Raw genomic sequence first — 20,624 nt, 5'->3', positions numbered from 1 at the left:
TCCTGTGGAGGATGCTGGCGCTGTTTTCTTACTCAGGGCTCTGTCATGATTACTGTTAGCTAAAAATAACAGCGTCTTCCTAAGAAAAAGTGGGAACAGCAGAGCAGAAGCCAATGACTGCCCTAAATTCCTTTTTTTATTTAGACGACATGAAGGCAAACATTGAATGCCTCTAAGTACCAGGAGATCTGTTGTGGTTTAACCCCAGATGGCAACTAAGCCCCACGCAGCCAATTGCTCGCACCTTCCCGGTAGGACTGGGGAGAGAGAGAATCGAAAGGATGAAGGTGAGAAAACTCATGGGTTGAGATAAAGACAGCTTAATATGTGAAACAAAAGCCATGCATGCAAACAAAGCAAGACAAGGAATTCATTCACCACTTCCCATGGTCAGGCAGGTGTTTCAGCCATCTCCAGTAAAGCGTGGCTCCCTCGTGTGTAACAGTGGCTTGGGAAGACAAACACTGTCACTCCGAACATCCCCCCCTTCCCCCTAGGTTAATTGCTGAGCGTGATGTCAGATGGCATGGAATATCCCTTTGGAGAGTTGGGGTCAGCTGTCCCAGCTGTGGCCCCTCCCAACCACTTGTGCACCCCCAGCCTGCTCGCCGATGGGCTGAGAAGCAGAAAAGGCTTTGAAGCTGTGTGAGCACTGCTCAGCAGTATTGAAGACATATCTGAATTATCAACGCTGTTTCCAGCACAAAGTGAAATCATAGCTCCATACCAGCTACTGTGAAGAGAATGAAATCTATCCCAGCAGAAGCAGATCTGAAGTGATGGGCCCAGTGTAAGAGTTAAGTTGTCTGGGCTGGGATATTTACTGCTCAAGCTTCAGGTCAGGTGAAAATCTGGTGGGAAAGGCCCACTCCCTGGGTAAAGATTTCCCAGGAGAGGATAGGCCTTGGATTTGAGGCACTGCAGTAATACGTCCTCTTCTAACTGTGGCTGTGATAGTAGCTCAGGCTACTGCTCCCCTGTACTCATCTTTGCTCTGTTAGAGGCTGCTGAACTGTCCATCAGCTGGCAAGAAAGCCCTACTATTTAAAGAGAGTAACTGATTATTTTCCGTGAAATGAAGCAGGAAGCCAGGCCGGTAAATCTGAGTAGGCACAATGGGTAACAAGCAGCAGTTGGTGGCAGTAACCTCTTCAGCTGTGCAAATACTGCCAGAAGAAGACACAGAACTACACCTTAAGTGGTAAATACCCTGCAGAATGCTTCTTGTTGTTTTTGTGTCACTTAGGACTATACCACAGCTGTATAGCCAGCTTCAGGTGTGCCCTAATCATGCCATGACAGTACATTAAAAGGAAGAATTACAGAAGCCTCAGCTCAGATGCTGCCCAAGCACCTTCCATTACTCATGGGGAGAGAGGTAGCATGGCCTTCAGCCTCAGCATGTCAGAGGCTGACAGAAATGGGCTTCCAAGTCTTTTCAGTCTTCCTGTATGACTTCAGCAAGGCATGTCCTTATGCCTCAATTTCTCAATCTGTAAAAGGGGAGCAGTTTTTAATCACCAAATAAGGCTGCTGTGAAGTTAAATTAATTACTGCAGATAAAGAGGGTTATGTCCTTAGAAGGCAGGTGTTAAACAAAAGCAAAGATTTATTACTAAAGGAACATGATAGGTCCATTTGAGCTGTGTTTAGCAGACTGCAGTATTTATCGATTAGCACCTTTTGGCAGGGGGAGAAATTGTACAGATGACCTGAGAAGTAAACTACAGGAAGGTGTGTGTGAAGACATTCATGCTTTTCCTAACGTTATTGTAAATCTTGAGCCTTTAATAAAGCTGTGACCTTGGAGTTGACAACTAGTACACCACAGAGCAATATATAGCATGGCACCAGCCTTGTAAATCTTAGGTAGTTTTTGCCATTGACATAGACAACATGTAAAGAGACATCAGGCAGCTGAAGTTTATCAAACACATTTATATGACGGAAAGCATTTTAAATCAGACTTTTTAGATGACATGAAACCAATGGCCCTGCCAACTTTTTATTCCTTGTGAAAAATGCGTTTGTGAAATGCAATCTCAACTGTGAAAACTTGTAGAACTGCTCATAAAATTTTGCAGTTTGCAGGGGGCAACTGCCAGTGAAGAGGTACATTTTATATCACCTTTGCACAGCTATTGTACTTTGTAGAACTACTTTTTGTGCAAATACTATTTTGGTTGCTTTTTTGACAGTGCTGCTGCAAGAACAGCTCATCTCCTTGCCAATATGAAAAGGGCAGGGATTTGTTCTGTGGGAGTACTGAAAGATGGATGTGAGCAGAAAGGGAAAGAAAGCTGTGTCACTGCAGGGGGATCAGAAAGTGCCATGTGCAAGGGGAAGGGCATCCTTCACTCCTGCCAGGTGTATCTATATCACTACTGACAAAGAACACTTGCAGCCACAGGCAAAACTAAGGACAACACTCCCCACTCCCACAGTAGTAGCTCATTTCATACATATATAAAGTGCTCTATACGTTTGTTAGATGTGTAGGAAGCCATAAATCAAGTAACTTCTTCCCTACATTTTTGGTTACTTTGATCTGGCAGATGAGATAATTTTTTTTTTTAACTACTCAAATGTTTCCACAAATTCCACCCTTCAAAGCAACACTGTCCATCTTTCTAACTGAGGAATTTTCATTCCCAAAGACAGTTCTCAAAGAGAAAGAAAAGCAACTTTCCCACACACATTAAACATTGCATCTTTCTCTTCCCAAAAAGGAGCCACTTTCAGATTCCAAGAAAAACTAGACAAGACCCAAAGTCTATCACGAGTTTCCTTGTTAACATGTTACCATGGGATTAAAGCTACTTTGATCACCGTACATCCTTTTATGCATGAACATGAATTTTAATTTCTTACAGATCAGCTGAATCTTTGAAAGATACCATGTTATACTGTACCTTAAGAAACTATGTACTTTTAAAAGAATACAGGTTAGTTAAGAGATGCTGTCAATCTCTTGCAGGTTTATATTTTTTTATTACAAACATCATATTAATTTCTTGTTATCCTTTCAAGGTGGCTTTCACTTACTTTGCTAATTTTGAGTCTCATCTTGCACTGTAAATGGCAACTCGTGCACTCTTATGGGGTCAGTAACACAGGCATTGACAGCAGTATGCCTGGTATTGTTTGCAGGTGGGGTTTGTTCAAATTTATTTGGTCCTGTATCATCTGAAAAGCTGTTGTAACCTATCTCCAGCATTGTTTTGTCATCATCAATGTATGAAAGACTGGCCTGTTCCTGGAACAGAGCTGCAAACAAATAGGAGGAGCTGCTATCAAAGCCGGTGGTTTTGTATAGTGGACTAGCAGCAAGTTCTTGACCCTTGTGCTTTAAGTAGAGAAACGAGCTGTATTTTATCCATACAAAAAGAAAAAAAAAATGCATTCTTTTTAATGAAGAGAATTTAATTAAAGAGTTTAAAACCAAAACAATGCTTAAGGAAAAAAAAACACCCCATAACCTTTTTAGGTCCACACGAGTTACTAACACTCCATTGATTGCAAAGGGCTAAATTTTAATTACTGTGTTTATCCACAGAGAATGCTCTTCCATTCTTTTGCAGGATACCTTAGGTGCTGTTTGGATGACTCACATGCATATAGTCTAAGAATGACCCATCCAAAACTCTTTCAACAAGAACTTCTCCAACAGTGTTTATGTACTGAAAGAAAAAAAAATGAAAAAGGATATTTTATTGACTATCAAGGTAGTAATTACTGTGTTAATTGATTTAATTCTGACTGGTAGGGTTACCAGTTAACCAACTACTGTTTTCAGTGGCTTTACATTCATGTGTAAAGTTTACTGCCCAACTTTCTATTCCTTAGTGGTCAACACTGCAACTTGAAACAAGATAAATCATTATGCAACTTGAAATAAATGAGAATGACAAATGCAGGAACAGTCAAATTCAGTGATTATGCAAAACCTAGCAATGCTAATGCTGTTTATTAAAGACTCCAATTTGGTGATGCATTTTATATTACTGTGTATAAATTCTCAAGTCTTAGCTATACTTTATTAAGTGTGTTATGATATGTGAGCTATCATTAAAGTGCTATCATACATAGGTATGTTTCTGCCATGTGCATGAACTATAGGTTCAGACTATTAAGTTGGTTCTTTGCCCCTGCCCTCCATTTGCACATCATTGTCTTCAATTCTTTTGCCCCATTAAAAAATGTTTTGTATCTCTCTTTGGGATTTTGTCTGCATGAGTATCAAAGATAAATACATGAAAGCACTAACTGATATTCTTGAGGAATTTTAGCAGCGTGTTAATGTTTGTGCTGCTTTTTGTATTTTACAGCCCACTCATGCAGCACCTTGCAGAACTAAAACTGATCCATCTTAGGTTCTACAGAATAAAATGGGTTGTTGAACTGTCACTTACAGTACGCAGGTTTTCATTTGAGGATCTCCAAGTAATTTATAAACATAATTGAGATGTATAGTACCTGCTAAGAAGTGAGGTAAGGGGGTACCATTCCCTTGTCCCACCATTAGATAGCAACAGAACTGAGAACAAGCTGGCACCTCTCGGCACCAGCTGTGCTGTTTCTGTACATACCTGCCACACTTCGTGACTTCATGGTGCAGTCACCTGCTCAGTTCTTTTCATGAATTCTTGATTGTAAAAGGTGTGGAAGAAGAAACACACAAAGAAATCAAGTCCAGTAGACTGCAAATACCATTACTTACTATGTAGTCTTCATAATGGAGTGCATGTCTGAGTTGAAGGTGCCTTATAAAACTTCTGCTGAAATAGCTTGGTTCTCTCCCGGGTGTTAAAAAACAAATTGGACAACACTATAAAGAAAATGGAAGGAAATATTCAATTTTCATCTTGCAGGTCTTACAGAAGAAATGCTATCAATGTTTAAAAAACCAGAAATGTTAAATAAGTGGAGCTATTATAGCCAACCAGCATTCTCTGAGCAAGACAAACACTGCTTAGGCCCAGTGCACTTCCAGATCAGCTGTCAATTATGCTAATCCTTGCTGTGTAATTTGTGCCTACAGACATCCCAAGGACTGTCAATCTACGTAGATCTGATGATTAATAAATTCCCTTCTGCTAGCTATAAGAGAACAGTCATGTAAAAGCATTTGTTTTACGCAAAACAAAATTTATCATCCCAACAATTCATGTATCCATTTGTTTATCATTCGAATAAACTAATAAAAAACAATCCATTTGTTTATCAACCAAGACATTTTTTGGATGACAAAGTGCTAAGAAACATACAGGATTTCTCTGGTCATCCATAACAAATTGATTCACCTGTGTGCTTACAACAGAAGTGCCTAAAACACTTGTTCAAAAGAAAAGCTGAATTACTTCCTGAGGGTTCTCTGCAATATAAAAGTTGCAGTTGTTGCAACCTGTATTTCTTAAGTGTTGTGAGAACACTGTGTGTATACTAAAAATGCTATTATCATGGAATATACCATGTGGGAATATACTGTATTAATATACCATTTGTATACTAAAAACACCTTTATTACATGTTCTGGTTATGAACATTATGATACAACACAACAAAAATGCAATGCCTTTTTAGAACTAGAAGTCTGATATGTTTAATTTTGAAATAAGAAGGTTGAAATAGCTATGCCAAACCACTTTTTCACTGAAATCCAGAAACAGTTACTCCAAAGGTATTTCAGAATTAAAGGGAAGAGTCAGTGTGTCAGTAGCAAATGACACAGTGCACCTCTCAGCATGTTCCCTCTCTTTGCTTTGTATTAACGATGTGGTGTCATAGTTCATACACCAATTAAAGTAGTTGTGAAACCAGTATGATTTAAAAGATCATATTTTTGTTTCCTTGCTTATGATTTTCCTGTTATTTGTGGGTGAGAATTTTTCTGAATATTGTTTGTTACATTAGGTTTCAAAGAACCACGCAACAGAGGCTGCATAATGCATATTACTCAGTCTCTCAGGATCAGCTTGTACATGCAACTCTGAATTGAGCAAAGGATTTAATAATTTTCTAAGCGTTAAGGCTTAAACTCTGCCCTACAGCTACACAATACAGCTATGTATGAATTTGCCCTATGTGAAAAAATGAGAGCTTATAGACTGATAGGTATTATAAAAATTATTGACAATTATTTCGGTTGACCAAAGTAAACAAAGTCTTATCTGTAAAACACAAAAGTTAGCAAAATCTTACACATTAAAGCATTAGCTCAGACAAAGATGAACACAGTATACACTGATGAGTAATGTTGCTAGAATTAATCCATTTAATGTGAATTCAGTAAAATATATACTTATGTATGTTACCGCTGCTCTCCTTTCTGATCCGTGGTGAGACAACGGTCCATAAGCTCATCCTCATCTACTTCACACTGGCAATAAGGACAGGAATATCTGAGAATGAAACATAGTAATATTGTTAGTGGCTGCAGATAGAACTAATACATTCTTAGCGCTACAAGCAATAAAAGAAGTACTTAGACTTCTTTGGTCAGATATCATTAGAAGCTTCTTTTTGCCATAGCTAAAACACAGCATGAGCATATGTCATGTACCTGGGTGTGATGTATGTTGTGCTGGCCAAAGGTCAGCCTTGCTAATGGACACTGCAAACACTGCACAGAACTGTGCCAGCATGTCAGGATATTGATCCAGAGAAGCACTCTAACATAACCATGACCTTAGAGATGAATGGATGAAAATACTGAACGCTACAACTACAGACATTTGATAAAAGCATCATTTAATTGCTGTGATACAGTTGGAGCACGCGTGACCAAACTACCAATTCTCAGGAGCCATCATTAGCTATTGACACTTTCTCACAGAGGATTCCTACTTAGTTTTCAGTACATTTCAGAGCATTGTTTTCTTGCACAGCGGAAAAGTTATTTTTGGGTTAGTTGTGTTTTCAAATGTGTGTGGATAAATATTCAAGTTTTTGTGAGCATCAAAAGAGCAATAACTGAGATGAAGACAGGTCTTCAGAGCAAGCAACCTGAACATGTCATGTAGGAATTCCAGTATCAGTGAGTATAGGGACTTGAAATTACATATATCAAAAAAGCAGTTTAATAATGATATGAAAATCCTATTTGTTCATGAATAAAACTAAGGGCCATTGAACTTGCAGACTTGTCATTCTAGAATTGCTACATGCCTAATTGATTGCTCTAATAGGTCCTGCCCTGAAAGAGAATGAAAGGGACAAAGAATTTGAACTTTTGACATATGACACACATTCTCTTTATATACTATATATAAATAAGAAAAGCTGTTAGTCTTCTTAATTCAAAGCTACTTCCAAAGAACAAAGTAATAGATGAGAGCAAATTAAATGTAATTATTATTAATCTTCACTCATTCTGGAAATAACCAACACTTTCAAGGAGCTTTATTTAAAGCAATCATTAATTCTTCCCCCAGAAAAACATTAAAAACTGCTAACTTGTAAAAATATTGTTGTTGCTACAGAATAGGTCACGTGGAGCTAAATTCTATCAAAAATCATACTAACTGCAAGTAAAATGTACTATTTTGTAGTCATACACCAAAAAACGTGTCAATTTTAAATACTACTTGAGTATTATAATTTTTAAATACTGGTAAAGGATTCATGTTTAATTCTATTGAACAGAAGCAAGTTCCAATTGAAAAGAAAATAAATAAAATCAGAGAATCCTTTTACCAGTTTGACTGTACTGTGTTGGGATAATGAGCTCAAAAGTGCTTTTGCGGTGTCATCATCACTAAGATCTACCTTGTTACAGCAGCTCCAAGCTCCTGTAGAGGTCCATATTTTTCTATATATTTTTCACAAGTTCTTAAATGAGCTCTCATTTCACTCAGGCATACCTAAGCAATTAGAAGAAGCAGCTTGTTATGTTTTATACCATGACACATTCATGCCAATATATTATTCTGAACATTTTCCTAGTTCAAAGCCTTATTACAACACTGTGGCCGTACCTAGGGAAGAATATGCATCTCCTTCTCCTACTGGCTCAGTTTCTCAAGCATTATGTTACTGGTTCAGTATTGCTGTAATACATTTTATAATAATAACATTCGTCTTATGACAGTGAAGTTAATTAGAGTGAAAATGTTACTAGTTTGTGGTAATGTTGTTTGTTCCTTTTATTTGCCCTTAATATTTTTAAATTAAATTAGGGAGGCAATAAGGAAACATTTCTAGTCTGGGGAGGGGGACCCTCCCAGTTCGCTTTTTGCAAAAGTGAAATACGAAATTATAAGAAGTCACTATGTTGAGATATTAAAATATTATTTGCACAGAAACAGTACAGAGACATTAATGTTTCTTACATGCTATTCTACATTCTTAACCTTTTAACACTGATGACCAGTTCCAGTGAGTCTTCGGTGAAGAAACTGAAAATAACCCTCTCCCAGATGTCAATGCTATGGCTCCACTTCAAATTATTATCCAGACTGCAGATGCAGCAAAATGAAACGTGCCCATGCCTCAGCCACTTCATTATGATTTCCACTCCCTGAGCAGATACAGCAAATGAAATTATGTTTATACTAACACAGCGATCCATGCACTGGTGTGACTGAGACACCGCAGGAGGATTTGCCAAGGGTAGTCTGCCAAATATCAGAAACAATACACAAAGGTGTATTGACACAATAATGCACTAAACGCACTCTCCTTTTCAACATCTCTTAGTGGCCTCACTGACGGCTTTATGCAAGAAATATAGCCAGTCCCTTCTGCAGCCATAAGAAAGATCAAAAACCCCTGCAGATACCCATACTTAGGTAATTTCTTGCATCCTGCCACTGAACAACAAAGGGAGTCCTTAACTGAGAAGCCCAGCTAAGCCACATAATAGCTCAGCACTTGTTAACCTACCTGTTACAACTGGGCTCCTTCTGCAAACCTCCATTTAAAAAAATATTGAAATTAAATTCAATATTGAGCTACTGTTAATAACAAGGTGTTGCAGTTCATATATCTCATTGTTAGTTTTAAGCAAATTTTTCCCTGATGTAAAAATTCATAGAAAGAAAAGGTAAAGAATCAATTATTTTAACAACAAATAGACATTTTCCCTGCTTTTTTAATGTTCTCTGTAACTTCTCACAACCCTGCAAATAACAGCCTTTCTTCACACATTTATTTGCTGGTTTATATTTCATGGTATTTTCACACTACTATACCTAAACAAGAAAGATTTCAGGGTATTATTTTGCAGTTGGCAAGACAGCAGAAATTATAAAAGCCAGATGTGAATCCAGGGAAGAGGAGGAAGTCACATTTAAGCTGTACAATCTCCTCCCACAAAACAACAGAGATATAAAAATACGATGGGAGAGCAAGAATGATGTGTTCTTTATATTGAAAGAGGCACACAGTAAATATGTGCAAACATGGGAGAAAATACTTGGTTTTATATGAACTTTGAAGTTAACGTATATTAATTCAGTCTTGGTTAACTCTTTTTCTTACTGATATCTGCCCTGTTCACCACCACAATGTACTGTTAAGAGTTTTTGCTCTGCACCTTGTTTTAATGAAAGATGATTAACATATTACAGTTCAAACAGCAGCAGTTAAAACTTTGTTTGCATGTGAGTAGTAAGTGATGTTTCAAAGGCTTTATTTAGATTTAAGGAAAAAGGCTCAGTTTAGGTAGCTTTACCAAATGTGGGGGGGAGGGGAGATGTTTAAAAAAACAATTCACAACATTTTGTATCTTTGTCCTGCATTGTAATAGATGCAATTGTAGCCAGGATTTTTATAATTGGGCAATCGTGGCATATTAAAAAAAACGTGATTTGTTTTTTCTCCAGCCAAAAAAATATAGGGAGTCAAGAATCAGAATCGTTAGGTTGGAAAAGACTTTTAAGATCATCCAGTCCGCTCATTAATCTAATTCTAGTCTCAGTCCACCACTAAACTATGTCCCTAAGCACCACATCTACACGTCACCTCTAGGAATGTTTGTTCAGCCAACTCTCTGGGAAGCCTGTTCAAGTATTTGATAAATCCTTTCAGTGAAGAAGTTTCCTCTATCTAATCTAAACCTCCCCTGGAGCAACTTGAGCCCATTTCCTCTTGTCCTATCAGTTGTTACTAGAGAGAAGAAACCAACCCCCAACCTCAATACAACCTCCTTTCAGGTAGCTGTGGAGAGTGATAAGCTCAGCCTCCTTTTCTCCAGGCTACACAACACTCCAGTTCCCTCAGCTGCTCCTCATCAGATTTGTTCTCTAGACCCTTCACCAGCTTTGTTGTCCTTTTCTGGACTCACTCTAGCTCCTCAGTGTCTTTCATATAGTGAGGGGCCTGAAAGTGAACACAGTATTTGACGTGTGGCCTCACCAGGGCTGAGTAGAGGGCTATGATTCACTTCCTTACTCCTGCTTGCCCAAGCTATTTCTGATGCAGGTCAGGATGTCATTGGCCATCTTTGCCACCTGGGCACACTGCTGGCTCATGTGCAGCTGGCTGTTCATGAACACCCCTAGGTCCTTTTCCTCTGGGCAGTTTCCCAGCTACTCTTCTCCTAGCCCTGTGCAGTGCAAAACAGGGTTGTTGTGACCCTAGTGCCAGACCCGGCACTTGCCCTTGTTGATGTCATACAACTGGCCCATCAATCCAGCTTGTCCAAGTCCCTCAGCAGAAGGACCCTCAGCTGGCCTTTCTACCCTCAAGCAGATCAACACTTCCACCCAACTTGGTGTCATCTGCAAACTTACAGAGGGTGCCACTCAATCCCCTCCTCCAGATTCAGCTCCCATAGGTTTAGGCTTGAACTTAGTATTTTCAATGGCACTGGCAGAGTGTTTTAGAGCTCTTTTAGATATGGAACTTCATAAATCACAACAATGTATTCTTCCATTGCCATGCTGGTGGAGTTTCTTTGTTTAGACATGCCCTTAAAAAGGGATCTTAACAGTGTTAGTTCTCATGCATGGAGACATCTCTGGAATTATTTAGTAGTTAGTGTTTGAGGCTGCAAACCTGTGTTTCACATTCTGTGCAGTTTCGGTACGTGCTCTCCATCTTCTTAGCAATATTGGTGGCTGGAATTCCTTCAGAAGGAAGATAAGGACACATCCATGCGTTATTCTTTAAACTTGCAGAAATACAGGGATGACAGAATCTAGATATAGAATGAAACGAAAACAAATGTGATAATGCCCCCAAAACATGCTTCCAGTAAGGCAAAGTATATAAAAAAGAATCATTTTTTTTGCAGCAAACGCATCCCCAGGGTAACACTGTGGGGTATTTGTTCTTCTTGCGATATATTATTAACAACATTGTGAGTATTGTTCTTGCAGCCCTACATGCACTAAGGGGAGCACTGAAAACTGAGAAGTTGAGCTTCCTGGTAGCACTGAAATGTAGGTGACTGTGAGAACTCATTTCAGAGCAGAAGTGAGGAACCTGCCCCCCACAGGCCAGGCAAACGTTGCATGCAGTCCATCATTTCAAAACCTGCTATCACAGTAAAGAATATTTCATTTCTGTAGTGTTGCTTCTGGACAATGTTACAAATACACCCTCTGCTAAGTAGCACAGCTCTGCAGCAGAAGTGCCAGGAGCAAATGTTTCTGCAACCCCAGCTGCACGAATGCAAAATTTCACTTAGATTAACTGCCGGCTTTGCACTGAAACAGGTAAGGAGCACAAACAACATCTGCTCTGCCAGTTCTGCCTGAAGATTTAAATGCTGTTGCTTCTAGAAGACAGCCATCTGTCTTCTTTAAGAAACCTTAAATCACTGTGGTCAAACCAGCTAGTACTGGTGGTCACACTGTGCCAATTTAGGATGTTTTTACTTGCACCCTTCTGTGCTGCCCTTCTGTTGAAGGTTACTCACTTCTCCTTCTGTCTCCTCTTCCAACAGCCCAGTGGAAGGATTCATGTGCTTATCTCTCAGACACTTGTACTCAGTTTGGCATTTTAGTGCAAATCCACCTGATTTCCCAGTTGCTGAAATGCTAACCTTTGCACCAGAGCTGCTAAATCCACATCATCCCCACCAGCTCTGCTATGTAGGTGGCAACCCCAGCAGAGGAGTGGAGCTGGAAGCTAGGCAAAACCTTTTTAAGCCACTGTAAAACAACTTGCCAATCTTACCAGTGCACTCTGCAACAGCATTCCTAATATACTTAACAGCCTGCCAATCAATCTATTGGAGGATTTCAGATGTAATCTCTTCTTTAGGAGCCTTCTTCATATATAGCTCCTCAGAACCATGTAAAATGCTATCAAAGCCTAAGTCAGATGTAAGGTGGTATTCTGCAGTTACTTCACAGCAGTATAAATTATTACACAAAGTGCAAAGAGAGTACAGCCAAGACCCAACATGCTCCCTGTCCAAGGATAAACTCTGATTTGTTACACACAGTTTGCCCTCGGGCAGGTTTTAGCTTAGGTTATTCCTGTACTTTAGATAGGGTTGAAAAGGTTGTTTCCCTGAGAAACAGAAGAGTCTTCTATAAATAACCCTGTACAAGGTTCAAACACACTGCTGAGAACTCTCCCCTTTTAATGCCACAAAATATAAAATCAGATTATTCTTTGCCAGTTTGTTCAACCTCCCCATAAAACTGTTAGCAGCAGGAGAAAAGGTTAATATAGAAGATGCAAAGATTGGTGAAGAATAACTACACCTCTCCACCAAATTTATCACTCTGCTTTATTTGCCCAGCCTGGATCTAAACACGTAAAAGAAATAAGCAAGCAAAACTTAAACCACTGCAAGTAGATGAAATAAAACATAAGCACCTCAGGATACTGGCCACGAACACTGGTAAAGCCCTACTTTCATTTCCCTTCTGTTTAGCCTCCAAACAATTGCCTCAGCACTCTAGTTAGAGGCTATGTAACATTTCTCAAATTCAACAAAAGCTAATACAGTAGTTCTTGAAGATAGTGAAGGTGCCGTAAACAGTTGCATTTTTAGACACACGCACATATATCTATATGTGTGTGTTTATGTCTCAGCTCAGGAGCATATAATTTTCCTTGATCTGTGACCTGGAATAAATAATCAAAAGAAGCCTCACCAGGCAAATAGCAGAAAAGGCACAACTTCTTAGCTGGCTCTCTGCTGGGATGGAACTCTGCTAAGTTGCCTGTAATTTCTGAGGCAACAAGTGGTCCTGGAAATTAAGAAGGGGCTCTGGAACTTGCTAGAAAGCCTTGTGTTCTTTTTTCTCCCCGCCCCCCCCCCAGAAAAAAAAATAAATTACTCCTAATCACTGGCTTAAGTCATGCTTCCAGCTGCCGTTATCACCAGGATGCCTGTGCCAGGGGCCACGTTTGTAGAAGGAATCCCTAACAGACGGTTCACATTTGCTCTTGCCCTTCACACCTGTATCCATTGCTCTGTGCCAATTCTAGGCAAGATCTCTGTGCTGCTGTATGCTCGCCCGTGGGGAAGATACAGATTCGGGGCAACACTACAACCATGGCTCACATTAAATTTGCAATGGAGACAACTATTAGAAGTTGGAATCTGATTCAGGAGCGTAGTCTAGAACAGCTGGTTTATACACTGATTTTTTTGTTGTTGTTTTTATTTTCTTTCCCGCAATTGATTTTCTGGCAAAACCTACCCTGCTTTTTTACCTGTGCACCCGCACACCGTCCTGCTGGTTCGCCCTGAACTATATGTCAATTACTGATGAAACTCACCGATTACTCGGTTTTCAGTCAGTTCAAAGTGGACTTCCCCCTTTTTCCCTGTCTTTTTCCCAGCCTTCTTCCCTTCCCGGGTGACCCCCGAGTGCCCACACCACAACCCTCTCCCATTGCCAGGCCCTACACCCCAACCTCCGGCTGCTGCCGCGGATGCACTCCCACCACTGCCCGGCCTGGCACGGCCCAGGGAGCCCCGGCATCTCGGGTCGTGGTCACGCTCAACCTTTGCAGGAATAAGTGGCGGCGGGAACAGCCAATTTTTTTTATTTATTTATTTTTTTTCAAGAGCATTTTCCTTTCCTGCATGCAGGGATACTAGGGGATGGGGTGGGGATTGAGGTCTTGGAAGTATCCAAGAGGTAGGTTTCTGAGAGTGTCACCTTATTTTAAAGCCTAAAAAAGCATCAAAAATCAAATAAACCCAGCATATTTGTTCCGGAAATGAGGTCGAGGGAGGTGACTCTCCCCTCTCCTTCACTCTCAGGAGACCCCACCCGGACTATTATGTCCAGCCCTGGAGCCCCCATCAGAAGAAGGACATGGAGCTGTTGCAGCAAGTCCAGAGGAGGGCCAGGAAGATGATCAGAGAGGGCTGGAGCACCTCTCCTGTGAAGACAGGCTGAGAGAGTTGAGGTTGGAGCACCTCTCCTGTGAAGACAGGCTGAGAGAGTTGAGGTTGTTCAGCCTGGAGAAGAGAAGGCTTCAGGGAAAACTTGTAGCAGCCTTCCAGTGTCTGAAGGGGCTACAGGAAAGCTGGGGAGGGGCTTTTTACAAGGGCATGCAGTGATAGGACAAGGTGGAATGGTTATAAGCTGAAAGATGGGAGATTTAGATTAGATATTAGGAAGAAGCTATTTACTATGAGGGTGGTGAGACACTGGAACAGGTTTCCCAGAGAAGCTGAGGAAGTCCCATCTCTGGAAGTGCTCAAAGCCAGGTTGTCTGGGGCTTTGAGCAACCTGGTCTAGTGGAAGGATTTGGAACTAAATGATCTTTACAGTCCCTTCCAACCCAAAGCATGAGTCCCTGTAATGCATGTAGTTATAAAATACTGTTCTTAAGAAAAACAGTCGGCAGTGATGCTGTTTTAACTACAAAGGCACGTTACTGTTGAGCACAGATGCAACTGACAAGGCACTTACCCACCACTGCCTACTGCTATTATGGTTGATAATTATCAGCTTGAAGCTGGTAATTCAGTCAGTGATTACTTGTTAAAATAAATTTTTGTTAGTACTGAGATGGCGTTCTCTTCAGATGTAGACTGCGACGGCCCACGTGCATTACGCCAGCACAACTGACCATCAACTACCACTGTAAAAGAAAATAAGACATAATGTGAAGAAAAAAAAAATTACAAGAGATATTTGGGAGAAATTTCTTTTGCTCTCTCTAATTGTACAAGTTATGAAGGACCTTGATTCTCTGTTTTACTTGTGTTCAGCCTCTTAATTCTTCACTCTGGTGATAGCTGCAATCAGGATGTCTGCAGCAAATAACAACACAGGGCAAAGGAAGACACGAGGTGTGTCCTTGTGTTGGCAATGGACACAAATGTAGGTTAATTTTAGTGGATGTTAAGACGTGCAGGGACTGCTGAGCTGTGGAAAGAAAGCTGTGATTTTTCTTGACATATTCTCCTATGTCATTCATCGCTGTGCATGGACCTTCTGTGCTTGCAGTAGAAATGACTGCCAAAGCCAAGGGACCATCCTGGAAGAGGTTGAACATGTACAGACGTCACGTGGTGGCCTTAATGCAGCTATCAAAGCAACCTACTACAGCGACTGTTGAGTTATTTTTTGTCTGTCATTAATAAAATAAAAGCAGATTCCATTTAGGTGTCCCCAAGAATGTGAACACTTGAAGAACAAAGGTAGCATTTCCACTGATTCCTACAAGTACCCGAAATGTTGTGATACATTCAAAGGTGCACATAGGTGAATTGGGATCTGTCCAGGTTTTTCTCATTTGGCTGAAAGTTATACCTGCTCTATTTGGTACAGTTGGGATAGGTTTCAAGATCTTTTGGGCAGTGTATTTTTTATTATGATAGGCTTTTACTTTTTTCTTTAATATTGAGGAATTTAGATATAGAACCAGGAAAACTAATATCTGGACATGTCTCATCATATGTACATATTTTCCAGTATCAAATGTGGTTTTTTAACTTAATATTTGTATAGAAGGAAAGTCAAGTATGACCCACTTTTGAGTAACAAATAAAAAGGGAAATGCAGTAGATTGGGCAACTCCAAGATTAGAGCATCAGCTAGTTCTATGTTTTTCAGTTTGAGTCTGACCTGCAGTAAAACTAGTAAACTCTTGTCAAAGTGATTTTCTTGGAAATTTCCACCATAGTTTTGGTTTTGGAGGACAATACCACCATTTTCTAGGTCCAGTCTCTGCAGTGATGACTATCTCATATAAACATCTTTTACACTCATGTTATTAAGTTGCCAAATCAAACCTGTAATGACAACAGCAGGACAGCCATATTTCCTGTGCTTGCTGTTTACTCATATGCTACCCCACTGATAAATAATAAAAGCAGATCTAAGAGGAATTGTATCTCATCTTAGGTATAACCCACAAAAATCACAACAGCAGTATGCATATAAAAAGTATGTTATAAAAACTGCAACAAAGTATGTTCCAGCATATGTGAAATCTTGTCAGTCAGAATCAAGTAAATTAATTTACTGTTTCAATTACTGGTTTTCTTTAGTATTAAATAAATAATGAGGAAAGTATCATGTGACTAGCTCAACTCTAATTTTTTCTATTGCTGAGTTACGTTTGGTGTCACTTGGTTAAGATTTAGATCTCAGTTATATCCAAAATTAATTTATTGCATTAATAATGTAATGTGTTAAAATGTCATTAGCCACTGTAACATAATTAAGTGCAAAAAAAAAAAAAAAATCAATCAGGAACTAAATGTGTAGGTTTTTTCTGGTAAATTGCACACTCATTTAAAATCTGATTTAATGTAAGTATGAATAATGTATTGAAAACATTACATCATGAAGGATAAAAGTGAAATGCTTTTTTTTAAAAAAAAATAATTTAAAACCACGAATAAACCCTGAAGTGCCTGTCAATAATGTGTGAATATAGCAACAGCATTGTCATCTTCAACATTCGGAGAATGGAAGTCTCATGAAGTCAGTGGCAAAACCGCATCAGAGATTTTAGGAATTACCAGCGATAATTTTCCAGTACCAAGTAGATGGCACACATACAGTCCCGACTGTGATGGGAAGGGCTGGAATGGTCAAAAGGCTGGAAGCTTGTGGTGGAGTGAAGCTCAAAACCAATTACATCGTATTAGGGTGGATGGAGTACAGACTCAGCCAAGAACTGTTACATGCACATGTGCTTATGGCTGAGTAGGCATTTACAGATGTCTGTGTAGTGACTTAGGCACACACAGACAGATACTTTTATATTTACTATATCTGTCTAGTTTCCTAGGGAGGGAAATAGTTAAGAAGTAAGAAAAATTGACAACATATTCAAAGGAGAAAATTACCAATATTAATGAAAATCAGGGTGTGTATCAGAAGACTTAGTTACACAGTAAGTGTTCCACGATATTTTACATCTTAAAATGAACAATTTTATTAAGGCCCCTTTCTGGAAAAGGAAGGAAAGACAAATAGAAGTAGATAGCAATCACAAATATGTCACAATCACAAATATGAAAATTACCAAATGAAGCCAAAGAAAATTCAAGACTAATAAAACTAGGGACGATAGAAGGAAATCTAAAGTATGAACAACAGAAGGTAAAACAGCAGTCAAGATTTGGTCCTAGATTGATAGGAGAGTGCTAATGGTGCAAAGAGTTGTTCAACAGTATTTGCTAAGGAGCAAAAGGATGCCTTTATATCTGAACAGGATATTGGATATTTTACCAGCCTGTAATGGCAATGTATTAAACCACATTAATTAAGAATAAATGTTCTAACAGAAAGGCAGAAAGGACGTTCACCCAAAAATCCTAGAAGAGTTGGATGAGGAGTTTTCTGATTTGCTGTTAATTATTGTTAGCAATTCTGAGAATACAATAGAAGTCCTCCAATGCTGGACTCAAATGACAAGGTTGACCTAATCAGTTATAAATGTGAAAGATGAGGTTCAGTCAGTCAACACATACTGATGTTCACTAACATGATTTTAGAAATAGGACTTGGCAAGCTGAACTCAGGTTGTACTCTGATGAAACTTACAGATGTAATTGGGTTTTGTAAGTGTACTGATGTTAGACACTTCTATAGGCCTTCAAACTAAACTAACTTAACAGTATATAATGTGAAAAAGATAAGAAAAGCTGTATTACAGATCTTACAAAGTAGCATCAAAAACATACATACCTGCCCATAGGTATGTATCATACCTTCTCAGCCTGGAGAAGAGGAGGCTGAGGGGAGACCTCATTGCTCTCTACAACTAGCTGAGAGGAGGTTGTGGTGAGGTGGGTGTTGGCTTCTTCTCCCTAGTGACCAGTGAAATTGGGGTCAAGTTGTGCCAGGGGAGGTTCAGATTGGATATTAGGAAAAAATATTCACAGAAAGAGTGATGAGGCATTGAAACAGGCTGCCTAGGAAGGTGGTGGAGGCACTGTCCCTGAAGGTGTTAAAAAAACAGCTGGATGTGGTGTTTTGGGAGATGGTTTAGTGGTTAGCGGTTGTAGGGCTGACAGTTGGTCTTCATGATCTTGAAGGTCTTTTCCAGTCTTGATGATTCTGTGTGATTCTGTGTAATATTTTAATGAATAATCGGGAAACAAATATAAAGCCACCAATGACTGTATTTGCAGATGCCAAAAGCACAGATGAAGTGATGAATCCTGATGGCAGTGGGCATTGCACAGTTCTATCTGGATTCCAGGAGAAATTGGACCCATTCAAAGAGAGTGAATCCTAAAAAGTCAAGTGCAAGTTCATATATCTAAGGGAAAAAAATGTGTACTATACTTCTGGACAAGCAATTAGTAGCTGAACACAACCTAGCAGCAGGGTCGAGAAACAATGTGTACTTCCCTGGTAGCACTGTTATCAATGAAGGCAGATGACTTTTTGACTGGGGTAACAACAGTAGAAATTGAAAATGAGGGTATTTACTGCTTTCAATTAACTGCTCTAAGTGCAGAACAAGTGAAGGAACCTCTGCTTAGTGTGATATGCCTACGTTATTTTTTCCTTAATCAAGAGGTAGAATTCAATCCTTCAGCTGAGTTGTTTGTGTGAGTTCACCTTTTACTCAGTTTTGAAAGAAATAGCTGCAGTACACCATAGCTCAAGCAGGGAAAAGCTGGGCATTTATTGATTCATATCAGACAGCTTTTGGTACTCAGACATAAAATCTCAGTATTTTTCAGTTCTTTATTTTTGAGGGCTTTGAGCACCATTAAAATAAATATTATGGAGGGTCACAAAATTTAAAGGGGCTTGTTAGTTCTGGAGTGACAGTCACGCTCATTCACAAGTTTTCAGACTGATTCCCCAGAGAGGTTAAAAATTAATCATTATCTCTGTATACATATAAATCTGCCTGGGGGTGCATGCCCTTGCTAGAGCCTCTGCTGAGCAACAGTGTTGCTCTGTCAAGACCTGAACTTTATCCAATTCCTCACCCAGAAGTGGTCCCAGCCCCATCTGTGACCACTGAGCTGCTGCCACTGCTCCACACACCAGTGCCAAGCCTCCTCAGCACCCTCGGTCGAGGCAGCCCCAGAGGTCTGGGGACTGGATATCCTCACCCAGTACTCCCCACAGGGAGGGTGTCTTGGGGCTGGTTGTTGGGGCAGGCCTGAGGAAAGAAAGAGACATATTATAGGAGAAGGCTCTAGCAGGCACTAGCTTGACGAAGCTGAGCCCAGCCTGCTAGCTGGTTTTATGAGCTCTGCTGACAACAGCCAGGGCAACTGAAGCCATGATGTTTACAGAATACAGTCTCTGTTGAAGGGATATAAGCTTAACCTTGAGAGAGAAGAGCTGGGAGCATTGTAACCTGATAAAACACGAAACAGTTTTCCCTTTTGGGCCTTTCATGTGGCTTCACTGTCCATTCAGTCTAGGCATAGTGTACTTCAGATACCCTGTGCCCACAGATAATCTACCCAAAATTACATTAAGGACATGGGGATAATCGAAAGGGATGAGACACAAGGCCATGTTTCCTAAGCAGAGGTTCTGTGATACATTTCCCCTGGTGTAGCCTGAGCATGTATATAATGAACACTGCTGCTGAACCACAGAGCGTTTTCCCACCCACACATAAGCCACAGTTTTACAGCTGAAAATACAAGTTGAAGCACAACAATGGATGTTTGTTGACTGGCCTAAAAAGAGCACAACAAGCTGCCTTTCCTCCTTCTTTGCAGTCCTCATTAAAAATAGTGAGACTGTAGAGGATTTCCTCGCCCGAGTTTCCTGTCATTTATGCAAGTCAAAGAGAGGCAAGTATTTCCTGCTCCCCAAAGGGGAGACACTAGAGCATGGACATATGTCAGGCAGGAGTGCTGTTGCCTTGAAATGTGAATTTCAATTTCAGTGAGCTTCTTTACATGGTGACCCTTCATCTATTTACCTGATTTTAATGAAGCTATTATATGAGAAAGTAATCTCTGACAATGATACCATTAGATACAGCTTTCTAAAACCATAATGTCTTAACCTTTGTTAGAGTGAGTCATAAAATTAAGTAATTGGGTAAGGTCAGTTGAAGTAGACTTATGCTGTCGGGTGCCATGAAGCTAGTTTTATAATGGTGTAATCTCTTAATTTCTGCTTGTACCTTGAGGAACTATGGAGCTCACCCAGGGAAAACCCTTGTGAATTCAGCTGAAAAGATAAGCCATATAATCACAGATATTTTTAATGAGAAGGTTTAAAGTCTTCTTGTTAATTTAGGAAATTACTTAG

At 39.8% G+C, this 20,624-nt stretch overlaps 1 protein-coding gene across 1 annotated transcript; it reads right to left on the bottom strand.

Annotated features, from left to right (window-relative positions):
- Nucleotides 1-3,587: 3,587 nt before the first annotated feature.
- RNF125 (ring finger protein 125) lies at nucleotides 3,588-13,892 on the bottom strand. Its single transcript, XM_051610283.1, is given in 7 exon segments — nucleotides 3,588-3,680; nucleotides 4,640-4,828; nucleotides 6,243-6,343; nucleotides 6,346-6,401; nucleotides 7,768-7,862; nucleotides 10,999-11,140; nucleotides 13,825-13,892. Coding segments are annotated over 7 exon segments (744 nt in total).
- Nucleotides 13,893-20,624: the final 6,732 nt, after the last annotated feature.

Source organism: Apus apus, chromosome 2 (assembly GCF_020740795.1).
Source record: "Apus apus isolate bApuApu2 chromosome 2, bApuApu2.pri.cur, whole genome shotgun sequence".
In the NCBI taxonomy this organism is placed as follows: Eukaryota; Metazoa; Chordata; class Aves; order Apodiformes; family Apodidae; genus Apus; species Apus apus.
The sequence above is the reverse complement of the archived record's forward strand: the minus strand, read 5'-3'. Positions and strand labels throughout refer to the sequence as shown.